At 44.2% G+C, this 25323-nt stretch overlaps 1 protein-coding gene across 1 annotated transcript in view; it reads left to right on the top strand.

Annotated features, from left to right (window-relative positions):
- The window catches only part of LOC122559237 (collagen alpha-1(VII) chain-like), a 262907-nt gene that overhangs the window by 117300 nt on the left and 120284 nt on the right, over positions 1 to 25323 (top strand). Inside the window, exons 46-54 of the mRNA XM_043708618.1 lie at positions 54 to 98; positions 3321 to 3362; positions 7162 to 7242; positions 8567 to 8602; positions 9968 to 10003; positions 20066 to 20146; positions 20349 to 20384; positions 21747 to 21818; positions 24812 to 24856. Coding sequence (XP_043564553.1) covers positions 54 to 98; positions 3321 to 3362; positions 7162 to 7242; positions 8567 to 8602; positions 9968 to 10003; positions 20066 to 20146; positions 20349 to 20384; positions 21747 to 21818; positions 24812 to 24856 — 474 coding nt within the window. The remainder of the gene's footprint in view (positions 1 to 53; positions 99 to 3320; positions 3363 to 7161; positions 7243 to 8566; positions 8603 to 9967; positions 10004 to 20065; positions 20147 to 20348; positions 20385 to 21746; positions 21819 to 24811; positions 24857 to 25323) is intronic.

The following is a 25323-nucleotide window of genomic DNA, read 5'->3' as shown; positions in this document are numbered from 1 at the left end:
TGGGGGTGAAAATGCAGACAAAATGTTCATTTGATCTTTTGTTTCTAATCCAGGGAGAAAACGGAACTCCAGGACCTCCCGGACCGCCCGGAAAACTGGTAATTAAGCAAGCTTCAAAAAGAAGTGGATCTCGCTGTTAGCCTCATTTTATTCAATTTGGGATGTAATGTATATCGCTGTGTTTCATGTGACTTACTCAGCGATTAAAAGACAAAGAATGTCTTGTGATAGAATATAGAACATGACAGCACAGTACAGGCCCTCGATGTTGTGCCAACCTGTGAAACCAATCTAAAGCCCATCTAACCTAGACACATCTTTTCACAAAGACAGGATGGCCCGAAGTGTTTTACCTTCAGTGAAGTATCTTTGAAGCATTCTGAATGTTGTCACGTAAGAAGGTCAGTCTACATACTGTAAACTCCCACTAACGGCACTGTAATGGCCAGGTAATCCTTTTTGTCAAGTCAGTATATTGGGCAGGATACTGGGAATAACTCTCTTACTCTCAGTACATAGACAGAGACTCCCTACAATGTGGAATCAAACCATTCAGCCCATCGAGTCCACATCTTTGCATCCCACCCAGACTCACCCCTCCCCCCTCTGTATCCCTGCATTTCCCATGCGCTAATCCACCTAACCTGCACATCCCTGAAACACTATGGGCAATTCAGCACAGCCAATCCACCTAACCTGCACATCCCTGAAACACTATGGGCAATTCAGCACAGCCAATCCATCTAACCTTCTTTGGACTGCAGGAAGAAATTGAAGCACCCAGAGAAACCCACACAGACACAGGGAGAATGTCCAAAGTCTACGCAGGCAGTCGCCCAAGGGTGAAATCATACCCCGGTCCCTGGTGCTGTGAGACAGCATTGTTAACCACTGAGCCATGTGCCTGCCCCTTCTCTTTAAGATAGTGCAGTTGGAACTTATAAACCCACCTTCCAGAGCAGACAATGTCTCAGTTTAAGACCTTACCTGAAAGACAGTGTCTCCAATAGAGCAGCACTCCCTCAATGCTCCAAAGAAACATCAGCCCAGGTTTTCTGCTTAAATCTCTCAAGTGGAACTCACAAGGCACTAAGATGTAACCGACTTAGTTATTGTCAGGTGTGGGCACAGACAAGAATGGAACTGGATTCATCAGAGATTGTCCACACAGAAAACTGGTCAATTTAGAATCATTCCAGTGATGTGCTTCAATTTCTCATTTGGTGAAATTGAATGGACTAATATGGAATCTCACTGAATAACTAAATCACAAAGAACTATACCATCATCATTCACATTGCTCCAGTACATTTGTCTGATTTATGGCTGTGCTCAGAGAGAGAAATTAACCAGCTGACCAATCCATACCAAGAACAACAATGCATTTACATAGTCCCTTTCCTGAAGGAAACCGTCCCCAGGTGTTTCACTGGAGTGATTTATCAAGTGCAATGTGCCTATAAGCTGCACAAGGATATATTCAGGCTGGGATTTTAGCCCCGGGACCGGCTGGAATCACTGTGGAAGAGAGAGAATCTTTTTCCAATAGCCTGCTTACTCTTTCCCTGCCCCCTTTTCAAGGAGACATAGTGGTGGTAGAGGGAGGATGGAGAGCTCCGAAAGCTTGTGATTTTAAATAGTCCTGTTAGACTATAACCTGGCGTTGTGTGCCTTCTGATTTTTTGGCACAGATCTTGGATATTGCTGAAAAACAGACATGGTTCTGCGGTTTGTTGTCTTGCCCTATCGGGGTACACACAGAAATTGCAACTCTCCAACAATCACTAACTGCCAGGATATTAAGCTGTTAGGATATCAGAAAAAGGCATAAGGCCTGAACATCTTCAGTTTGTAGAGAGTCAATTCCTGAGTATGAATGAAGGTCACTTCTCGTAGGTGTATGTAGGCCCCATATGACCTTGACTGATGATCTTAAGTTGCTTTTTAGTGTAGCTGTTGGTGCACTTGGGATTGTTCAGTAATTGCTACCCAATTGTAGAACCACTGTACCAAAAGATGTATAATTTTTGGTTTTGCACGTGGGGGATAATGCCACAACATATTCTCATTGGAATAAGATGATAGGCACCAGAATTATGGCGAAGAAAATATTCTTTGAAACAAATAAACCATAAATAAATGACCATCAAAAACAGCAAGACCCTGCAACCCATTCAGCAGCTGAACGAGAGAAATTAAGAATTCCATAGTAGGCAGAAAACCAGGGAAAAAAACAAATCATTGCCTTCAGCCAGAATGTGATTCTCAGCTGCCAGTCCTGAGCAATTACAATTCCGAAGAGCCATTATAAACAACAAACATTACAACAAGTAATGCAGATGCCAGGAAAGCTGGTGTCACTGTTTCAGGACACCATTTCAGTCTTGGTATTGAGCACGTGTCACGGCACCAGGTTATGGACCAATCGGTTTATTTGAAATCACAAGCTTTCGGAGCACTGCTCCTTCGATAGGTGAAGTGGAGGGAAGCGCACGGGCATTGCAAGATAATTCCAGGTATTTACAAATATCAAAAGATTGTACAAGTGGTGTGAGTGGTGTGTCAACAGGCTGAATAATAAGTCTCAGCACGTGATCAAAAGTGTCAGATAGTGTGAGTAAAGTGTAAACAGCTGAATACCAAGTGCAGGGATGGCCTATAATCAGATTAATTAAGATTTGGAGATGCCGGTGTTGGACTGAGCTGTACAAAGTTTAAAAATCACACAACACCACGTTATAGTCCTGGTGTTGATTTGGAAGCACTAGCTTTTGGAGCGCTGCTCCTTCATCAGGTGGTTGTGATGAAGGGGCTGCGGCTCCGAAAGCTAGAGCTTTCAAATCAACCTGTTGGACTATAACCTGGTGTTGTGTGATTTTTAACCCATTAATTAAGGCAGAGAGATAATTTAAAAATCAAAAATAAGATGGTGCTGGAAACAAACCAAATGGTTGGAATAACATGATAGGTATAAATGTCGCATGACAAGGGTCTAACCAAAGTAACGAGTAATCTAAAACTGTAAAAAATAATTAAAGCAGAGCGATAACAACAAGTTATCAAAGTGCTGTGAAGTGCTGTCAAAACAGGACAGTAAGGAAGATTTTGCAAACACAGAACATTGTGGTGGGATTACATGCAGCATGACATGAACCCAAGATCATGGTTAAGATCAGCTTGTTGTCATGTGACTTCTGATTTTGTCCACCGTAGTCCCAACATCGGCACCTTTTGCATCATCGAACAAGTGATTAAACTTGACAGACCCCCGGCCAGGAATCTGATTGTGGAAGTCTAAGTCTTCACCTTTTCTTTTGCAGATCAATTTGGAAGACAGAATACCAGCAGTTAAAGGAGAAAAGGTACCAGTTGTTACTTTCACTGAGCCTTGTGCCGTGAGTTAGTTTTCCCATGCATCAATAGAAAATTATAATATTATCTACACTTGCTCGTGTTTAGAAGATCGATTGTGTTATTAAAGATGCTGAAGGAGATTATCAATGAAGATGTTTGCTCATGTCGGGCAATCAGGAATGAGGGGTCATAATGTTTTGATAAATGGTGGCAGATTTAAAATAGAGATGAGGGGAAATTATTTCTGTCAAAAGTCTGTGGAATTCACTCCCCCAGAGTGTATTGGATGCTGAGACATTGAGTAAATTTATGAAGGAGATAGACAGATTTTTAATTAGTAATGGGTTAAAGAGTTGTAGGGAGCGGGCAGGAAAATGGATTTGAGTTGGAGATGAGGTCAGCCATGCTGTGCTTTCCCAGCACCACACTCTTGAGCCACTCTGGGACGTTAGTGATTCTCGGTGTGTACGTATCATTGGGAAAGCCGGCATTTTCTTCCCATTTCCAATTGTCCTGGCCGACTGACTTCCTGTGACAGGCCAGGTAAGAACAGAAGAGATCCTTTTGTTAAAAACATTAGTGAGCCGGCTTTGATTTCACAACAATCTGTATTTTCGTGGTCACTACACAATGGAAAGACACTGGGGATAGGAGCAAATTACTGCAGATGCTGGAACCTGAACTGAAAACAACTAATGCTGGAGAGAACAGTGGGTCAGACTGCATCCACAGAGAGAGCAAGCTAATGTTTCAAGTCCGGATGACACTCTATCAGACCTGACTTGATGTAGATTCAACGTTAGCTTGCTGTTTCTCTCCATGGATGCTGCCTGACCCGTTGTGATCTCCAGTATTTTTTTGTTTTCAGGATTTGGGAGTCTACCTGTCTGTGAAACAGTTTCAACAGGTAATCAGAAAGGAATGGCCTTATTTCAAGAGTACAGGACTGTTACTGTCTTACTGAAGCAGTACAAGGTACTGGTGAGGAAAGCAAATTACTGCGGATGCTGGAATCTGAAACCAAAAGAGAAAATGCTGGAAAATCTCAGCAGGTCTGGCAGCATCTGTAAGGAGAGAAAAGAGCTGACTTTTCGAGTCTAACTGACCCTTTGTCAAAACTGTCAGTTAGACTCGAAAGGTCAGCTTTTTTCTCTCCTTACGGATGCTGCCAGACCTGCTGAGATTTTCCAGCATTTTCTCTTTTGGTGAAAGGTGCTGGTGAGACCTCGTGTGGAATACTATGAGCAATTTTCATGGAATCCCTACAGTGTGGAAGCTGGCCATTCATCCCACCAAAGAGCACCCCACCTCCCCGTCTCTGTAACCCTGCATTTCCCATGGCCAACCTACCTAATCTGCACATCTTCGGACTGTGGGAGGAGACCAGAGCACCCGGAGGATACCCGGGCAAACAGTTGCCTGAGGGTCGAATTGAACCCAGGTCCATGGCCACCATGAAACCCCTTATTTACAGAAAGATATAATTCCATTTGAAGCAGTTCATAGAAGGTTCACTAGGATGATCCCTGGTATTGAGGGGTGATCTCATGAACAAGCGTTAAACAGGTTGGGACTCTACTCACTGGAGTTTAGAAGAATGAGAGGTGATCTCATTGAAACATATCGGATTTTTAAGGGATTTGACAGGATAAATGTTGAGAGGATGTTTCCTCTCATGGTAAAGTCTAGGACCAGAGGGCATGGTCTCAGAATAAAGGGATGCCAATTTAAGATCGAGATGCTGAGGGATTTCTTCTCTGAGGGTTCTGAGTTGTTGGAATTCCTTACCACAGAGAGTTGTGGGGACAGGAGTCCTTGTGTATGTTTAAGACTGAGATGGAGAGATTCTTGGTCAGATGGGGAATCAAGGAGAAATGGCACGAATGTGGATGTGAGGAATGTCCGATCAGCCATGATCCCATTGACTGGCGGAGCAGGCTTGAGGGGCTGAGTGGCCTCCTCCGGTTGTTGTTTCTTGTGGCCTTACGGTAGACAACATCTGCACATCTGTTCCGTATTCAGTAACAAACTGAATCCAAATTCCTTAAGAATATAAAAGCAGAAGTGGGCCATTCAGTCCATCGAGTCTGCTCTGCTATTCACTGAGATTGTGGCTGATTTACTGATCTTCAACTCCATTTTCCAGCCTTTTTCCCCAGAACCTTTGATCCCTTTAATGATCATAACAACCTGTCTATCTCAGCCTTGAATATATTTAACAACTGAGCCTCGATAGCCCACTGTGATAACGAATTCCACAGATTCGCTACCCTCTGAAAGAAGAGCTTCCTCCTCATCTCTGTCTTAAAGGGCAGTTTCGTTTTCTGAGATGATGTCCCAAGGGGGAAACAATCTTTCTGCAACTACTCTGACAAGTCCCCTTAGAATCTTATATATTTCAAAAAAGGTCACCTCTCATTCTACTAAACTCCGGTGGGTACAGGCCCAACCTACTCAACCTGTCCTCATAAGACAGTCCCTCCATCCCTGGTAACAGCCTTCTCTGGACTGCCTCCAATGCTAGTGTGTCTTTCCTTAGATAAGGGGCCCAGAACTGTTCACAGTATTCCAGGTGTAGTCTGACCAGTGCGTTGTATAGTTTTAGCAAGACTTCCCTATTTTTATGTTCCCATTCCCTTTCAAATTAGGGCCCACGTTCCTGTTGCTGTCTGTATAACCTGCTGAACTGGGAGGCAAGCTTTTTGGGATTCATGGACAAGGAATCCCAAATCCTTCTTGTTTTTTTTTAATAGAATCCCTACAACTTTCTCTATTAATTTGACCCCATGCCTTTCAGTCATTAGTCCAGCTACCTGAATTGTTAAAAACCAAAAGAATTGCAGATGGTGCAAGTCAGAAACAAAAACAGAGATGGCTGGAGAAGCTGAATTGTTAGTTCAGTCACTCGACCACTATGTCAACATGGCCTCCACCTTGTAGCAAACTTTTACTAACAAGCAAAAACAGGTCATTCTAAATAAACAGTGCCCTTGGTGCACTTGGCAAGACAATGGAACAAGGAGATTTCAGTTCGGAAATAGGAACATCTTACTGCGGTTTTACAGGGCCTTGGTGAGACCACACCTGAAGTATTGAGTGCAGTTTTGTATCGCCACCTAAGAAGGGATATACTTGCCATACAGCGAGTGTAGTGAAGATTCATTGGGCTGATACCAGTGCTTTGAGGAGAGATTTGTTTGACTGGGCCTATGTTCACTAGATTTCAGTAGAATGAGAGGGCATCTGTTCAAAATGTATAACATTCTTACACTGCTTTACTTCTGGATGAAGGGAGGATATTACCCCTGGTTGGAAGTGTAATCCCAGGGAATACAGTCTCAGGATACAGGGTAGGATTCAGATGAGGAAAAATGTTTTCACTCGAAGGGTGGTGAACCTGTGGAATTCTCTCCCACAGAGAGCTGTGAAGGCCACGTCACGGAATATATTCAAGAAAGAGATAGATCTGAAAGAAAACTGATATTAATTTTTAAATGTTAAAGGCTTTAAAGGGTATAGGGAAAAGGCAGGAATAGGGCATTGGGATAGAGGATCAGACTATGTGGCAGAGCAGGCTTGAAAGGCCGAATGCCCTACTCCTAGTATCTGCATTTCTATGACCACAATCTCATCAGGTGGTTTTCTACTCTACAGCACTAGGTTGATTAAATTTTTTAAAAAGATTAAATTATTAACAAGTTAACTGGAATGGAATGTCTGCACCTTATCCAAAACGTTTAGACGTTGTAGTCGAGCTGAGCGGGATTGTCTGTCAATGGCAGCAGTTAATGTGGTTTTCTTTCTCAGGGTGATCCTGGCAAGCCCGGCGAGTCTGGACTGAGAGGTCCCAGAGGGGAGACTGGCCTCGCTGGCGCAACAGGCGACCGAGTAAGTTGGAAACTGATGTTTTTCCTGGTGTACTGGTCAATACTTTGTCGGTGGATATTTGACTGAATGAAGAACTCTGCAGACTTTGCATTACAGTGTGCACGTGTGGGGCTTCAACACCGCTCAGTGTTCTTCAGTAAACACAACTTCCAAGTCGAGGGATAGATGCTAGTTTGCCCGAAATGTTGATTTTCCTGCTCCTCAGATGCTGCCTGACCTGCTGTGCTTTTCCAGCGCCACTCTCTTGGCTCATTTGTATTGGCCAGCTTCTGTTTACAGCAAGCTTCCCCAGGAGAGATGAACTCACGGCGATCAGGTCGGGGAACTTGATGAAGATGTAGACGCAGCTAGGATTAGTGCTGCAATCCACCTTTACATATAACGCAGGACAAATCCAGTCAATTACCATCCCATCAGTCTTCTCTCGATCATCAGTAAAGAGATGGAAGGTGTCATCAACAGTGCTGTCAAGCTGCTCAGCTCTAACCTGCTCAGTGACGCCCAGTTTGGGTTCTGCCAGGGCCACTCAGCTCCTGACCTCATTACAAACAAGGACAAAAGAGCTGAATTCCAGAGTGGGGGTGGGGGGGGGGAGGTGGTTGGGGTTAGTGAGGGTGACAGCCCTTGATATGCAATTGACTGAGTGTGGCTGTCCTTGCTAAAGTGGAGTCACCCAGAGTCAGGGGGATATCTCTCCAATGGTGAGAGTCATACCTAGCAGCCTGCTCAATTGTACCACGCCCTGGTTCCCACAAATATTCGCTCTGTCCACTGCCGACATTCAGTACTGGCAGGGAGTCCCCTGCACTCCAGAAATGCACCAAGGCTCACCTTCCAGCAACTCAACCTCTACCACTGAGAAGGACATGGGCAGCAGAGATGTGGATCCACCTGCAAGTTCCCTTCCTAGCCACTCACCATTCCTGACTTGGAAATGCATCACCGTTCCTTCCATATCGCTAGGTGAAAATCCTCCCAGTGTTATGTGTGTACCTACACCAAATGGTCTACAGGTGTTCAAGAAGGCAGTTCACTTTCTCCATTCCAATTAGGGCTGGACAATGAATACGGGCCCGGCCAGTGATGCCCATATCCCGGAAAAAAAGTGAAATGACCATTCCCATGTTTCCTTGCGATTTCTAGAGACTGGCTATCTGTAGTAAGACTGGTGAAGCCAAATTGGGAGATGAACGAAGAGAGGTCAATTCCTGTGTATAAAATGTGCCTTCCCTCCTCAGGGTTTCTTGATGGAAATGCATCACAAAAGGGAGTGTATCCTACGACGCAGCTCTGAATTAATTTTTCCCTTTTTTCACCTTGGCAGGGTTTGGAAGGTCAAAGAGGCCCCCCAGGCCCACAGGTAAGTGCTGTGTGCTCTGTGCAGTGCATTACATTGGTTCTAAGGTAGAAGATGCACCCTATCTCCAACTCTATAATAAAACAGAAGATTCTCAGACAGTGATTCCAATGTTTATAGTACTGGAGGGATCAATACTTTGTGGCCAAATACGAAATTCATTTTAACATGTGCATGAGGAAGCATTTGATCATTTTCTTTTCTCTGACCTAGCCCCAGCTCAGCTCTGATGCCATTGGCCATGACTGATATGGATCATAAGCTATAGGAACAGAGAAAGGCCATTCAGCCCATTCAGTCTGCTCCGACATTCAGTGAGATCATGGCTGATCTGATAATCCTCAACTCCACTTTCCTGCCTTTTTCCCCCGAACCTTTGATTGCCTTACTGATTAAAAATCTGTCCATCTCATGGAGGAACCTTTTGTGACAACTCACACTCGACATCTTTCATTCCTGATTGAGTTTCCTCCTGGCTCTCCTGCACTTTGTGACAACAGAGGTTTTGGAACAATCTTTAGAAATTGCTATCCCACAATTTTCAGTGGCTATGCTTCATTTGATTCAATGGTTGTAAAGCGTTTGAGGGTGAAAGGCACTACATAAATGCAAGTCTTTCCTTTTCTCATTGTACCCAAATGGCTAAAATTCATGAAAGAAGTGCGGATAAAATAGTACAGAGAGTGAGTACGTCTTGTAGAGCTGCAATAGCTCAGGGACTAGCTTTTATGCCTCCATAGTGGATGGCTTTGAGTTTAGTCCTATACCAGGGCCTGTAGCTATGGAAGAACTTAGCCACTAGTGTAGACAAATTAGACAGTATTAGTGTTGGCTCTAGTCCAGCTTAGAAAGACATCTGCAGATAATTCCACAAAATAACAGTTGAGAGTGATAAACCAACAGTATGGTGACGAGTATAACGTGGGGATAAAGGAGGAGAGGAGCACAGTTGGTTTTGGTATAAGGTTCCCCCACTATCCGAAAGTAGAGCGTTCCTGTGAAACCTTTCGTAAGCCAAATGGCGTAAAGTAAAGAAGTGTTCATTTAAATGGGAGAAATTTCACTTTTATTCGTAAAAGTGAAAATCTTCTCAAATTTCTTTTAGTTAGCGAAAACAGATACTAATTTAGGTTTTTGTAAAAGCGAAGTGGTGGCAAAACTAACTTTCGAAAAGCAGGGAATACCTGTAATGGAGAAGAGTAATTTTGATTAAAACGAGACAGTGCGAACATGAGGAGAAAAGTACTGAAAAGCCTAGAGTCAGTCTCTGGAATTCGGAAGATAGGGTTTAATGTGGATTTGAAGATTCAGTTACAATCACGATGTTCTCTAAGCACTGTTTAATCTTTTCTTCCTACTTTCCTACAGGGAGATCAAGGCCCAAGAGGATTCCCAGGGGAAAAGGTAATCCATTATCTAAACAGGACTATCCAAGTTTAGCGACAGAGCTGTGTGTAAATTGTGGTTTGACAGTGACTGGCTGGGCTGTGATCTTCAGGAATTGGGAAACCTGCCAGTGGTGACCTGGGATTTAACAACAAGTTGTGGAAAGTCACCATCTCTGCCCATGAGGGAAATCTGCTGGCTGAATATTTTTAGCTTTGGAGAGGGAGTTCCCATGGGAGAAAGAGGTCACTTCTTAGCCAGCTGCAAGTCACAAATTATCTTTTGGACCATCATAGTTGCTGTCCTGATGGTGTGAGCAAACTGAGGGGTCAGTACTGGAATAGGTGGAGACCATTTGGCCCCTTGAACTGATGCTGGCCTTCAGTGGAATGTACTCACCAATGTTCTTAACATCTTCGGAATAACAAATCCTACCGACCTCAGATTTAAGATTAAAATTCGATTTAAGATCTACTAACGAAGAGCGTTCCAAACCTTAACATGATAATGTACATGAAATGCCTTCCCCTTAAACGTTAGACTCTATGTCCCAGCCCAGCAGAAACAAGGTTAACTGTCTCTGGAGTCTTAGGTAGATAGGGTGGTGAAGGAAGCATTTGGTACACTTTCTTTTATTGGTCAGTGAATTGATTATAAGAACTGGGATGTAGTCAGGCCACTTTTAGAAAACTGCATTCAATTCTGGTCTCCCTGCTATTGAAAGGATGTTGTGAAACTTGAAAGGGTTCAAAAAAGATTTACAAGGATTTTGCCAGAGTTGGAGGTTTTGGAGCTACAGGGAGAGGCTGAATTGGCTGGGACTGTTTTCCCTGGAGCATTGGAGGCTGAGGGGCGACCATATAGAGGTTTATAAAGTAATGAGGGGTATGAATAGGGTAAATATCCTCTCAGGACTTTATCCGCAGACTGTTAATCGAAGGGCTCATTTTAATTCTGAATGAACCTGTACACATCCTGCTCTTCTGGAATAGATTAGATTAGATTCTCTACAGTGTAGAAACAGGGCCTTTGGCTCAACAAGTCCACACCGACCCTCCGAAGAGTAACCCACCCAGACCCATTTCCCTCTGACTAACGAACCTAAGACTATGGGCAGTTTAATATGGCCAATCCACCCTAACCTGCACATCTTTAGACTGTGGGAGGAAAATGGAGCGTCTATCTTTTCCCGAAGGTTGGAGAATCCAAAACTAACAGCATAGGTTTAAGATTTAAAAGGTTAAAAGGTAACTGAGGGGCAGAGAGGTGGTGCATGTATGGAATGAGCTGCCAGAGGAAGTGGTGGAAACTACAACATTAGGAATATCAATAGGAAGAGTTTGGAGGGATATGGGCCAAATGCTGGGACTAGATCAGTTTAGGATATCTGGTTGACATGGACGTGTTGGACCAAAGCATCTGTTTCCGTGCTGTACATCTCTATGACTCTAAATGAAAACACCGAGAAACAATGTTAATGGAGATACTGTTGGGACTGGGAGATACAAAGAGAGTAATTTAGAGGTTGTTTTAAGACCAAGCAGCGGGGGATGTTTCCTCTTCATCTAACCTGCATGTGCTGAAACCTGGCATCTCTGAAGCTGACCTTGTGTGTCTAGACTCGGGAGATGTTTTAATTCCTAACGCCTGAATCACTCGCTTTGATAACAAAACGGTAAAACAAAGTAAAAGTGGATTACGTTTCATCGAATAATCAGATGTGAATAATCAGGATTGGACATGTGACTTTTCTACTTCTGAAGGCGATCTGATTCTTTGTCAAGTGTTTAGCAATTTCTGATTTCCTTCTAACAACTCCAATTCCCCATATGAAGACTGAATCAATGCAAAGGACAAAAAAAACCCCACTGTCTATATTACACCGTGCAAGAACAAATTGAAACAGTTTCAATATAATATTGGAAATAAAAATTCAACTCTCTTACCCTCGACAACAACCGTCCAGGTAAGAGAAATGACCAGGAGGAGTCCGTTCGGCCCCTCGAGGTTGTTATCCTAATGATAGGATCATGGATGATCTGATACTCCTCACATCCACGTGCCTGCCATTTTCCCCTTGATTTTCCGACTGATCAAACTTCGGCCTATAATCCTGACATGTGCAAACTTGGCTATCATACATCCACTTCCTTCCTCCAAGTCATTCAGGTATATTGTAAACAGCACTGATCCCGATGGAACTCACTAGTTGCCAACCTGATAAAGAACCCGCTGGCCGCCCTCACTGTCTCTTGCCCACAATCCAATTCTCTATCCATTCTGGGTACACTACCTCCAACACTCTCTTGTGAGAAAACCTGCCTTCTCAGACACCTTCTGGATGTCCAAATAGTATACATTCTCTCTATCCAGAGCTTACATAGAACATAGAACAATACAACACAGAACAGGCCCTTCGGCCCACGATGTTGTGCCGAACATTTGTCCTAGCTTAAGCACCCATCCATGTGCCTATCCATTGCCGCTTAAAGGTCACCAAAGATTCTGACTCTACCACTCCAACAGGCAGCGCATTCCATGCCCCCACCACTCTCTGGGTAAAGTACCCACCTCTGACATCTCCCCTATACCTTCCACCCTTCACCTTAAATTTATGTCCCCTTGTAACACTCTGTTGCACCCGGGGAAAAAGTCTCTGACTGTCTACTCTATCTATTCCTCTGATCATCTTATAAACCTCTATCAAGTCACCCCTCATCCTTCGCCGTTCCAACGAGAAAAGGCCTAGCACTATCAACCTATCCTCGTACGACCTATTCTCCATTCCAGGCAACATCCTGGTAAATCATCTCTGCACCCTCTCCAAAGCTTCCACACCTTTCCTAAAGTGAGGCTCTACCCTCATCCTCATGCTTGGTCACCTCCTCGAAGAATTCAATAAGACTTGTAAGGCAAGACCTACCCTTCACAAATCCGTGCTGGCTGTCCCTAATCAAGCAGTGTCTTTCCAGATACTCATAAATCCTATCCCTCAGTACCCTTTTCATTATTTTGCCTACCACAGAAGTAAGACTAACAGGCCTGTAATTCCTGGGGTTATCCCTATTCCCTTTTTTGAACAGGGGCACAACATTCGCTACTCTCCAGTCCCCTGGTACCACCCCCTTTGCCAGTGAAGACGAGAAGATCATTGCCAACGGTACTGCACTTTCCTCTCTTGCTTCCCACATAATCCTAGGATATATCCCGTCAGGCCCGGGGGACTTGTCTATCCTCAAGTTGTTCAAAATGTCCAACACATCTTCCTTCCTACCAGGTATCTCTTCTAGCTTACCAGTCCATTTCACACTCTCCTCTTCTACAATACGGTCCCTCTCGTTCGTAAATACTGAAGAGAAGTACTTGTTCAAGACCTCTCCTATCTCTTCCGCCTCAATACACAGTCTCCCACTACTGTCCTTGATCGGACCTACCCTCGTTCTCGTGATTCTCAGGTTTCTCACATACGCATAAAATGCCTTGGGGTTATCCTTGATCCTATCCGCCAACGATTTTTCATGCCCTCTCTTAGCTCTCCTAATCCCTTTCTTCAGGTCCCTTCTGGCTATCCTGTATCCTTCCACTGCTCTGTCTGAATCCTGTTTCCTCACCTTATGTAAGCCTCCTTCTTCCTCTTTACCAGACATTCAAGCTCTCTCGTCAACCAAGGCTCCCTCACACGACCATTTCTTTCCTGCCTGATAGGTACATACATATCATGGACACGTCGTATCTGCTCTTTGAAAAAGTTCCACATTTCCACCACATCCTTCCCTGACAGCCTATGCTCCCAACGTATGCTCCTCAAATCCTGCCTTACAGCGTCGTAATTTCCCTTCCCCCAATTATAAAATCTACCTTGTTGTGCGCACCTATCTCTCTCCATAACTAAGGTGAAAGTCACAGAATTGTGGTCACCATCTCCAAAATGTTCACCCACTAACAAGCCCACCACTTGTCCCGGTTCATTACCGAGTTCCAAATCCAATATGGCCTCCCCTCTGGTTGGACAATCTACATACTGTGTTAGAAAAGCTTCCTGGACACACTGCGCAAACACCGCCCCATCCAATCTACTTGGTCTAAAGAGCTTCCAATCAATATTTGTGAAGTTGAAATCGCCCATGACTACTACCCTGTGGCTTCTGCAGCTTTCCAAAATCTGTTTCCCAATCTGTTTCTCCACATCTCTGCTGCTATTGTGGGGCCTATAGTAAACACCCAACAAGGTGACTGCACCTTTCTTATTTCTGACTTCAGCCCATACTACCTCCAAAGGCAGATCCCCCTCAAACTGCCTTTCTGCAGCCGTTATACCATTTCTAATTAGCAACGCCAACCCCCTCCTTTTTTACCACCCTCCCTAATCTTACTGAAACATCTGTAACCAGAAACCTTCAACAACCATTCCTGTCCCTCTTCTATCCACGTTTCCGTGATGGCCACAACATCGTAGTCCCAGGTACCTATCCACGCCTTAAGTTCTCCTTGCGTTGAAGTATACGCACTTGAACCCATCTCTGTGTCCCTGTCAGTGCTACCTTCTTCACAGCCTCCCTACATTCTTGGACATCCTGACAAACAGCTAGCCTACTTGCTGGACTACAAGTCCGGATCCCATCCCCCTGCCAAATTAGTTTAAACCCCCCCGAAGAGGCGGGGCTTCCTGAAGTGGCTTCCTGAAGAAGGGCTCATGCCAGAAACATAATTTCTCCTTCTCCTTTGATGCTGCCTGACCTGCTGCGCTTTTCCAGCAACACATTTTGAAGCTCTGATCCCCAGCATCTGCAGTCCTCTCTTTCTCCTAGAAGATTCTCTCTATCCACTCAGGTTGAGACTACCTTGGAAAATTCTAATAAATCAGTCACATACCATTTCACTTTCATGAGCCATCTGCTGGATTTGATTCTTATTTTCCAAATGTTCTGCTTTCACTTCCTTAATAATTGATTCCAATGCTTTCCAAAAGGAAGCTACAGTGAAGGGTCACACTATCTCTCGTTTAAAGTTCCTTGTTCACTTAGCCTGGTAGAAGTCAGTTTCTGGAGCTTTCTTCTTACTGAACAAATACATGGGTTTTCTGTACTCTCATCTTCCAGCATGTTTTGGCTTTTGGAGTTTGCTACTAAACCTCTCAGGACTTTATCCTCAGGCTGTTATTTTAACGGCTCATTTTAGGTCTGAATGAACCTGCACACACAACATGACCTCTGGAATGGTCTGTCTTTCTGCGATTGTCGATGCCTTTTGCTAGTTTTTTTTTTCTATTTTAATTTCAAGTGCACTGAACTGTTCACCTTAAGCTGTATTCAAGGCTGGAAACCCTAATTAATAATGCATATGTCACCAAACTTCAAACATTCAGCACGACTCTCAAAACAATTGCAAAATGAAACTAAAACAATGCCCTTCCCGTTTTCACGCACCATACAAAAATGCAAGTCAAACTTACAGCTATACATGCTTCTGTCCACTTTAAAATCCAAGTTTTCAAATAATAAAAATAAATTGCGAACCTTCATTACAACTGTCTTTTTGGGTCAGATGTTGAGTTCATGATCTAGTTAGCACTCTGAGGCAGCACTGATGGAGTACTCCACTACCTTAGCCAAGTCCCTCCAGTTGAGATCTTACACTAGTCCGACATCTCTTCTGGTGGATCAGATAATTTCAAAAGAGAAGCTGGGAATTCTCCTGGTGTTCCTCTCTTGAATAATGTTATGAAATATAAGTTAATACATTAATTCTTCAGTCTCATTTGTGGGATCTTACTGCCTTAGAATAGCTGCAACATTTGCAGATAGAATAACAGGCATTCCAAACTAAAATCATTGTGCGCTCAGTTTGACTTAATGAACAAATTGTATTATTATTTGCATTGTACTGAAACAAACGGACATTTTAGTCCTTTCAGTTTTAAACTGAATTTCATATTTTAGGTGATGTGAAGTTCTTTAGCCTATTAACCATTATATTCTTGAGTCCGCACTGTAATGCTACTGAATATTTTATTACCACATTCATTATCACAGTGTCATTGATACAAATATGCATATGCAGTGGGCGGCACGGTGGCACAGTGGTTAGCACTGCTGCCTCACAGCGCCAGAGACCTGGGTTCAATTCCCGCCTCAGGTGACTCTCTGTGTGGAGTTTGCACATTTTCCATGTATCTGTGTGTGGTTTCCTCCGGGTGCTCTAGTTTCCTCTCACAATCCAAAAATGTGCAGGTTAGGTGAATTGGCCATGCTAAATTGCCTGTAGTGTTAGGTGAAGGAGTAAATGTAGGGGAATGGGTCTGGGTGGGTTGTGGGTTGGTGTGGACTTGTTGGGCCGAAGGGCCTGTTTCTACACTGTAAGTAATTAATCTATGCTGATGTACTGGAACTGTGGCTTGGACTTTGTTCCCAACGATATTAGAACAAATAATGGCATAATGGCATAGTGGGCGGCACGGTGGCACAGCAGTTAGCACTGCTGCCTCACAGCGCCAGAGACCCGGGTTCAATTCCCGCCTCAGGCGACTGACTGTGTGGAGTTTGCACATTCTCCCCGTGTCTGCGTGGGTTTCCTCCGGGTGCTCCGGTTTCCTCCCACAGTCCAAAGATGTGCAGGTCAGATGAATTGGCCATGCTAAATTGCCCGTAGTGTTAGGTAAGGGGTAAATGTAGGGGTATGCGTGGGTTGCACTTCGGCGGGTCGGTGTGGACTTGTTGGCCGACGGGCCTGTTTCCATACTGTAATCTAATCTTTGTCTGGACATTTTTTGTGAGCTTGTTAGTTTGGATTTCACATCTTCATAACAACATAGATACAGACCCTTCAGCCCAACTAGTCTGCGGTAACCATGTTCTCAAACTATACTAGTTCCATTTGCCTGCATTTGTCCAATATTCATCGAAATGTTTCCTATTCATGAACATCCAAAATGTCTCTTAAATGTTGTAACTGTACCCACATCCGTCACTTTCTCTGGCAGTTCGTTCCACAGATAAAACACCCTCAGTGTAAAAATATTGCCCCTCATGTCCTTCCTAAATTTTTCTCCTCTCACCTTGAAAACATATCCCCTAGTTTTAAACTCCTCCATCCTTTGGAAAAGATCCTTGCTATTCACTTTATCTTTGGCCGTCATGATTTTATAAACCTTCAATAAGGCCCCCCCTCAACCTCCTACACTCCAATAATAAAAGTCTCAGTCTATCTTTATACCTCAAACACTCCATTCCTAGCAACATCTTGGCAAATCTTTTCTGGACCCTCTCCAGTTTTATGATATCCTTGTGATCGGAGGGTAACCAGAACCGGACACAGCACTCCCGAAGAGGCCTCACCAACATCCTGTACATGACCCCCCAACATCCTCAACATGACCCCCCAACTCCTATATTCAAAGGTCTGAGCAACGAATGCAAGCATGCTAAATGCCTTCTTAACCACCCTGAGGCCTGCTCCAGTGAAACCTCCTTTTCATGGTGTCAGATTGAAGTGTCCTCACAGGCAGGCAGTAACCCAGGAAGTTTAAAAATAAGAATATAAATGCCATTTTAACTCATGCACAGCAAGCAAATAAAAATGTAATACAAATGGGATTAAAGAAACAGGAAAAGTCGAAGTACAATGTTATCACATTATTTTCTTTGAAGGGAATGAGGGGTCCTGTCTTGTCATTTTACTTTACAGGCCAGAGCGGTTGCTCATTATTAATTATCACTCATTATGCCATTAAAGCCTCATTCAGTGCCAAATGTATTAGATATAGTGTATTCAACTTTTTCTTTGATGTGGAACTATTAAATATTCTTAAGATCAGGCTATTGCATGATTCCAGGCCTGGGTCTATTGGCGGGGAATGCAACAGCAGTATTTTCTCATCTCTGAAGCCTTCATTATGCTTATCACATCAAAATCTGAGCCTAGGTCACAAACTAATTTCCATGTTCCATCAACATTTATATAAAGAGTTGGGCATGATCTGTTGAGATGGTTGTCCTGATCACAGAAAAACTTTGAAATGGGAATAATCTGAAGATGGTGAACAAGCCCAATCAGGAAGACATACTCTGATGTCCTTCATTCCACCGGATTCTGTGTCCGTCTCTGATCCAGATTCCCAGTGGGATGAAGTGCATGAGATGTGTCCATGCACGACGGAGTCATGTTCTGTCCCAGCCTGCCTTGAAAGCAGGTAAGTGCTGTGTCACCTGTACAGGTGGGCTTGCTGCTTTGGATCCAAAGGTGTAGATAGACAACTTACCAATTGCAGAACAGCAGAGTGCAGCATGAAGCTTTCCACAACTCGCTTCTCCATCACGCGGCGCCTTCAACAGGAATGGTTCTACACGTGTCGTTCGTACACCATCTGCCTGTTTCGAGATGTTAACTGGGGCAGATTATAGTCTGACCCAGTTAGCCTGATGAAGGGCTCTTGCCTGAAACATCGATGCTCCTGCTCCTCGGACGCTGCCTGACCTGCTGTGCTTTTACAGCACCACACTCTCTCGACCCTGGGTCAGATTACAGTCTGAGTTACTTCGCTCTCTTGCTCTCTCTTCTCCCCTTTTAATTTCTGAACAAAATAGCAGCATAAAGGTCTGCTGAAGGTTTCATTTCTCAGGTAGGTGGGACTATGTTTAATTTGGGATGATGTTCAGCATGGACTGGTTGGACCAAAGGGTGTATCGCCGTGCTGTTTGACTCTATGGACTGATTGATGCTGATTAATTGCTGCGATTAGTCAGTAACACCACTGTCAGTCAGATGGAAACACAGAACTTAAATTTTGCCAAGAAGTGCAGCATGTTGCTGGAGCTTGTTGTCTTGTCTTCATCAAGACAAATGCAGAAAGGCCACATTTCAACCAATCACAACAATTTGTATTACAGGAGCAAGATTTGCACCTTTTTTTTTCCATGGCAATGCCTTGGCCAATCAGAGTTGACTTTCCAACCAATCAGAAATCTTTTACCTTGTAGTACAAGTTGGTTGCGATTGGTTGAAATTTGGCATTCTTGCATGTGTCCTGAAGAAGGCAGGATGAAATCCCTCATCAAAATGTCTCTTTTCAGCAATTGCTGGGAGGTACACTACTTTAACACTCCTAGGTTATCTCAGCTCTGAGCAACAAATGGATTGGGCTACTTATCCCATGCCATTGTTTTATCTTTTCCTCTACTTGACAACCACCACACTGCCATATTGAGGCAAAATAATGCCTGTTTAAACAAGCACAAGGACCAACTTGTTCCAGTTTACCTGCAAGTGGTCGCACAACAAAGACAACGGTTGGATTCGGAAGGCTAAAGTTGCTGAGTAGGATTTCAAAATGAATGGAAGTACTTTCACCTGTGAATATGAGGGCCACTTTACCAGAAGTGAATTCTGTTTTCACTGCTCATTTAGGGTCAGTTTGGGGTCACTGGTCAGTGATGAGGAATGGTGCCTCAAATCCATATACTCTGCCCTTAGCTGTTCCAAATGGGCAGAGGTTATTACTAAAATGTTGACCCTAGTGTTAACTTCACATGGGACTTATCTTCTGCAGGGATAACGCTAGATACTGTTAATGGTCGGCGTCTTTTCCCTAGGGTGGGGGATTTCAAGACTAAGGGGCATGTTTTTAAGGTGAGAGGAGAGAGATTTTAAAAAGACACAAAGAGCAATCTTTTCACACAGTGAGTGGTTTGCATGTGGAGTCAACTTCCTGAGACGGTGGGTGTATATGGGTACAATTTCAGTATTTAAGATAAATAAAGAATGGGAAAGGTTTGAAGGGGCATGGGCCAGGAGCTGGCAGGTGGGACTATGTTTAGTTTGGGATTATGTTCAGCATGGACTGGTTAGACTGAAGGGTCTGTTTCCATGCTGTATGACTATATAACATTGAACAGGAAATATGTGTCCAAGGTTAATTGCCTGACTTCCCCTTATTACTATCCCTGGATGACAAATAAAATGTTCAATTTTTACTTGTCATCATGACACTTTTCATGTATTTTTTTTGTCGTGTCTGTTATTTTCTTTCGAAAGTATGTATAAAAGAATAGAACCTGAATTACTGTTTCTGCTTCCTGGACACAGGGTGACCGAGGACCGCCAGGGCTGGACGGCAGAAGTGGACAAGATGGGAAGAATGGTCCACCTGGCCTCCCTGGATTGAGGGTAAGTATTAGGCCCAGACCGGGTCCGGCATAATGCAGTCACCCCACTGACTGGACCAGAGGAATGGGTTGCTCGGGGGACAGCTTTGTAGGTTCAGTTGCAGGTGACCCACGGATTAATGTGCACCCCCAGGAAAAGTCAACTGAAATCTGTCGTGTCTCTTTGCCGGTTTTCAAGTCTGTGCTGTGCTTTTGTTTTTCAGGGCGAGCCAGGGAAGCAAGGTCAACCTGGCAGAGATGTAAGTGAGCCACACTTCGAGGCCTCTCCTGTAGGCCCGTTCTGCTGGTTTCTCTCATATTTGAAGGTTCAAATCACACCGAGGCCTGGCCTCCTCTCTATCCTCCTCTCTGGGATATGTATTTTCCTCCAACTCTGGGTACTTTAATGCCCCTGCACACCCCTCACCTTTCAACGTACCAGGAGCTCTGTGACACCTCCCTCAACTTCTGCATCCTTGGTCCTTTGGGATGCATGTAGAAACTTCCTTCTTTGAGTCAGCTTTGTGCTTAACTGTTATAATTCTTCTTTCTTCAGCTTGGCTTTGTTTGATTACCCTCCTGCGTAGTAACTTGTGACAATTTTCCACGTTAATGGTACCATACAAATACACATTGTAGTGAATTGCAGTGTAAAGTAACGCTCAGCAATTAACTAAAATGATGTCTGAGAGTTGCTGTGATCACAATAGTTAAGCTAATGAATGGGCCTGAGGAAGCTACTAAGAAATAGGAACAGGAGTAGGCCATTCTGCCCCTCAAGCTGCTCCACCATTCAGTAGGATCATGGCTGATCCAATATCCCTCATGTCCACTTTCCTGCCTTTTGCCCGTAACCCGATCTCAGCCTGAAATACATTCAAGGAGTCTGTCCCCACAGCTCTCTGAGACAAGGAGTTCCAAAGACTCTCAACCCTCTGAGCGAGGAAATTCCTCCTCACCTCAGTCCTAAATTGGTGCCCCTTTATTCTGAGACTATGCCCTCTGCTCGTGGACTCTCCCATGAGGGGAGATATCCTCTCAGCGTTGACCCTGTCAAGCTCCTTAAGAATCTGATATGTTTCAATGAGATCACCTCTCGTTCTTTTAAGCTCCAATGAGTAGTCTTAACCTGTTGAGTCTTTGCCCACGAGACAATCCCTCCATACCGGGGATTATCCTCGTTAACCTTCTTTGAACTGTGTCCAATTTGAATAACTTGCATTAAATAAATAAAACTGCTGACAGTACTTTGCATGTGGTCTCACCAGCACCTTAAGACTTCCCAACTCTTAAAATGCAATCCTTTTAAAATGAGGGCCAATGTGCCATTAGCCTTCCTGATTGCCTGCTGCACCCTGTGTGCTGGCTTTCTGTGTTTTATGCACATGTTTCCCAAATCCCCTTGTATTGTTGCTTTCTGCTTTTCTCACCATATTCTTTGATCCTCGTTACACTACCGCCCCGCTGTGGGGACACAAGAAACATGACACGCGTGATTACCCGCACTGGTTGAGAGGAAGGAAACTAGGTTCAATGGGAGGGCGGCTGAAGTTGGTTTTGCCTCAGTTGTCCTGTCACGATGAAAGTGATGGTGAAACATTCTGGATATTTTTACAATGCAGGGTTTGCCAGGCCTGAGGGGAGAACAAGGACCACCAGGAGCAATGGGCCCTCCTGGCTTGTTGGGGAATCCCGTAAGTCACACATTTCAGAATTTTCTTTTAAAGTTTAATTAATGAACTCAAGTGAAGTTTAATCCGTGCCCTGACCTTTCTTGCCATGCATCAACAGTTTCCAATCGAGCAGCTGGAAACCATCTAGAGATGAATAGGCTGGGGCTTCATTACCTGGAGGGTCAGAGGCTGAGGAGTGACCTTATAGAGATTTATAAAACCATGAGGGGCATGGATAGGGTAAATGGACAAGGTCTTTTCTCCAGGATAGGTGAGTCCAAAACTACAGGGCATAGGTTTAAGGTTGGAGGGGAAGTATTTAAAAGGGATCTCTGGGGCAACTTTTTCAAGCAGAGGATAGATGTGTGTATGGAATGAGGAAGTGGTGGAGGTTGGTACAATCAAAAGGCATCTGGATGGGTATCTGAATAGGAAGAGTTTAGAAGGATATGGGCCAAGTGCTGGCATATGGGACTAGATTAATTCAGGATCAACGTGGATGAGTTGGACTGAAGGGTCTGTTTCAGTGCTATACACCTCTGTGGCTCTATGACGTCACAGATTGCTCTCCCACAGACTAAGCATCTTTCAAATGGGGATCTAATACCCCTCCTCCACCACCCACTGCTCCAAAGGGCGGGGTGGTAACTGTGGAAGAGAGAATCTGCTGTGAGTAACTGTCGTACTTCCATCTAGAAGGACAAGATACATTGGAACACCACCCCCTGCAAGTTCCGCTCCAAGCCACTCACCGTCCTGACTTGGAAATATATCGCCATTCCTTCACTGTTGGCTGGGTCAAAATCCTGGAATTCCCTCCCTTAGGGCATTCTGGGTCAACCCACAGCAGGTGGACTGCAGTGGTTCAAAAAGGTAGCTCACCCCCACCTTCTCAAGGGGGCATCTAGGGATGGGCAATAAATGCTGGCTCCAAGACTGGCACTGAAATGTTCTGGAGTATCAGAAAATATCATCGGTATGAGTTAGGCCCCAGAAAGTCATCGAGGCTCTGTGAGAGAAGGATCAACAGAGTGGGTTCTCATTGGAGATTGGCGTTTTCGTGACAAAACATATTCCCTGCTGTTTTCACCCCCAACAACCCCTTTCCCACTTCTGCTGTAAGCCATGATGCCAAAGTGTAGAGATTACCTTAAAAATGTATTGCTGGAAAAGCGCAACAGGTCAGGCAGCATCAAAGGAACAGGAGAATCGACGTTTCGGGCATAAGCTGCCTGGCCTGCTGCGCTTTTCCAGCAACACATTTTTAAGCTCTGATCTCCAGCATCTGCAGTCCTCACTTTCTCCCTGTAGAGATTACCTGTTTGGTGATCTACCTCCAAATTCACTCAGCTGCTCCACTGCTATGGGTTGACCCATAATATCATGAAAGATGGATTCAAATGACCAGTGTAGTAGAATGGTTCAAAATGAATTGCAAAGGTCTGGTATAAATGATGAAAATCATATATTGCTGTGAGTATGCTCTCTGCTGTGGTCAAATTTACTGGAACTTTCAGAAATGTCTTGGATAGATTCACAATCACCAATTCTTCTTGTTGTAATTGTGTATATTACCTGCAAGATGCACTGCAGAAATTCACCAAAGATCCTTCGGCAGCACCTTCCAAACCCACGACCACTTCCATCTGGAAGGACAAGGGCAGCAGATACATGGGAATACACCCCCTGCAAGTTTCCCTCCAAGCCACTCACCATCCTGACTTGGAAATATATCGCCATTCCTTCACTGTCACTGGGTTGAAGTTCTGGAATTCCCTCCCTGATGATATTATGGGTCAACCCATAGCAGGTGGACTGCAGCGGTTCAAGAAGGCAGTTCATTCTGTTTTCCCCCCCCTTCCCCCCCTTCTCAAGGGGCTGCTAGGGATGGGCAATAAATGCTGGGCCCAGCCTGAGATGCCCACATCCCACAAAAATGTTAAATAAGAAGTGCATTTGGCAAGACTCAGCCATGATTACCAGAATGAGTTTAATACATGGTGCTTAGTAGCTAGTTACATAAGGTCTGAGTTACTTGAGATTACCTTGTCAGACTTCAGGTTAGCTGTAAGTGTAAGTACGTATGTCTGCTGGTTATTTGGAATGAAGCAGAAGAGCAGGAGGAACAGCACACTGGCAAAAACACTCTGGTTCTTCCCAGGAACAGTCCTTCATATTCTGATGAACGGAGATTACCTGGTGATATCAGTTAATGTTTTCAGCCTTTACAGAACTTTTAGTTTGATGTTACCCACCCACAGCTGAGGAAGATTAATTTGAAACAAAGGTATTGAGTGTAGTGAGGGAAGGATTAGAGATGGGGCTTTGCAGCATTTAAACATTTTCAAATCAGTCAGCTCTAAGATATTATTAATCACACAACACCAGGCTATAGTCCAACACGTTTATTTAGAAGCACTAGCTTTCGGAGCGCTGCCCCTTCATCAGGTAGCTGCCTGATTTTTAACTTTGTCCACCCAGTCCAACAGCGGCTCCTCCACATCATAGCTAAGATATTATAACAGAGCTGGGACTTGAACCTTGGCCTCCTGGCTCAGAGATAGGAATACTACCACTGTAGAAGGCAGCGACGCCTCTGAATGATGGCAGTGCAGTGGTGGGATTTAAACTTGAATCGAAAACGTTAGACCAGTCAGCCACTCACTTCTTATGTTTGGTTCTTTGCCCTTTTAATTAACCTCAATGCCAGGATTCTCAAACACAATCCGGTAAGAATTGTTAGTTGTTAAATGCTAGCGGGGTGAGGAGATGTTAGCCAGGGGTCTCATTCTTGTTCACTGACTCTTGTGCTGAGCACGGCATGTGGGTTGACTGTGATGCTACCTACAGTCAATTGTCTTCCAACACTTACTGTCTAAATGAGGCTAAGAAGGGTGAGCAGTCTTTACCATGCCCTGTATCAACATTTTCTTATGAAAGGAGGTAAGGAAATAAAATACCCAAACAGATTTTTATTATTAGTGTGCTGATTGACTTTTTTTGTCTGTCTCCAGGGTAAACCGGGGATTGATGGAAAGCCAGGAATTCCTGGAAAGAATGTAAGTATTTCCAAACTATTATACAAAATATCCCACTGACGCTGGAATCTGACAGTGCAGAGGAGGTGAATGCTGTGTTTGTGACGAGTTACAGAACCTGCACGGGAAGTGTGATACTGTTCCTTGACAGTACACTACCCTCAACTTGCAAACCCCCACCCAGCCATCTTCCCAGAATGCAGCATAAAGTCATGTACAGCATGGAAACAGACCCTTCAGTCAAACCTGTCCACACCGCCCAGATATCCCAACCCAATCTAGTCCCACCTGCCAGCACCCAGCCCATATCCCTCCAAACCCTTCCTATTCATATACCCATCCAAATGCCTCTTAAATGTTGCAATTGTACCAGCCTCCACCACATCCTCTGGCAGCTCATTCCATACATGTACCACCCTCTGCGTGAAAACATTGCCCCTTAGGTTTCTTTTAAATCTTTCCCCTCTCATCCTAAACCTATGCCCTCT

The sequence above is a fragment of the Chiloscyllium plagiosum genome, chromosome 18 (genome assembly GCF_004010195.1).
Source record: "Chiloscyllium plagiosum isolate BGI_BamShark_2017 chromosome 18, ASM401019v2, whole genome shotgun sequence".
NCBI lineage: Eukaryota > Metazoa > Chordata > Chondrichthyes > Orectolobiformes > Hemiscylliidae > Chiloscyllium > Chiloscyllium plagiosum.
Note: the sequence above shows the minus strand (reverse complement) of the source record. Positions and strands in the feature narration are given on the sequence as shown.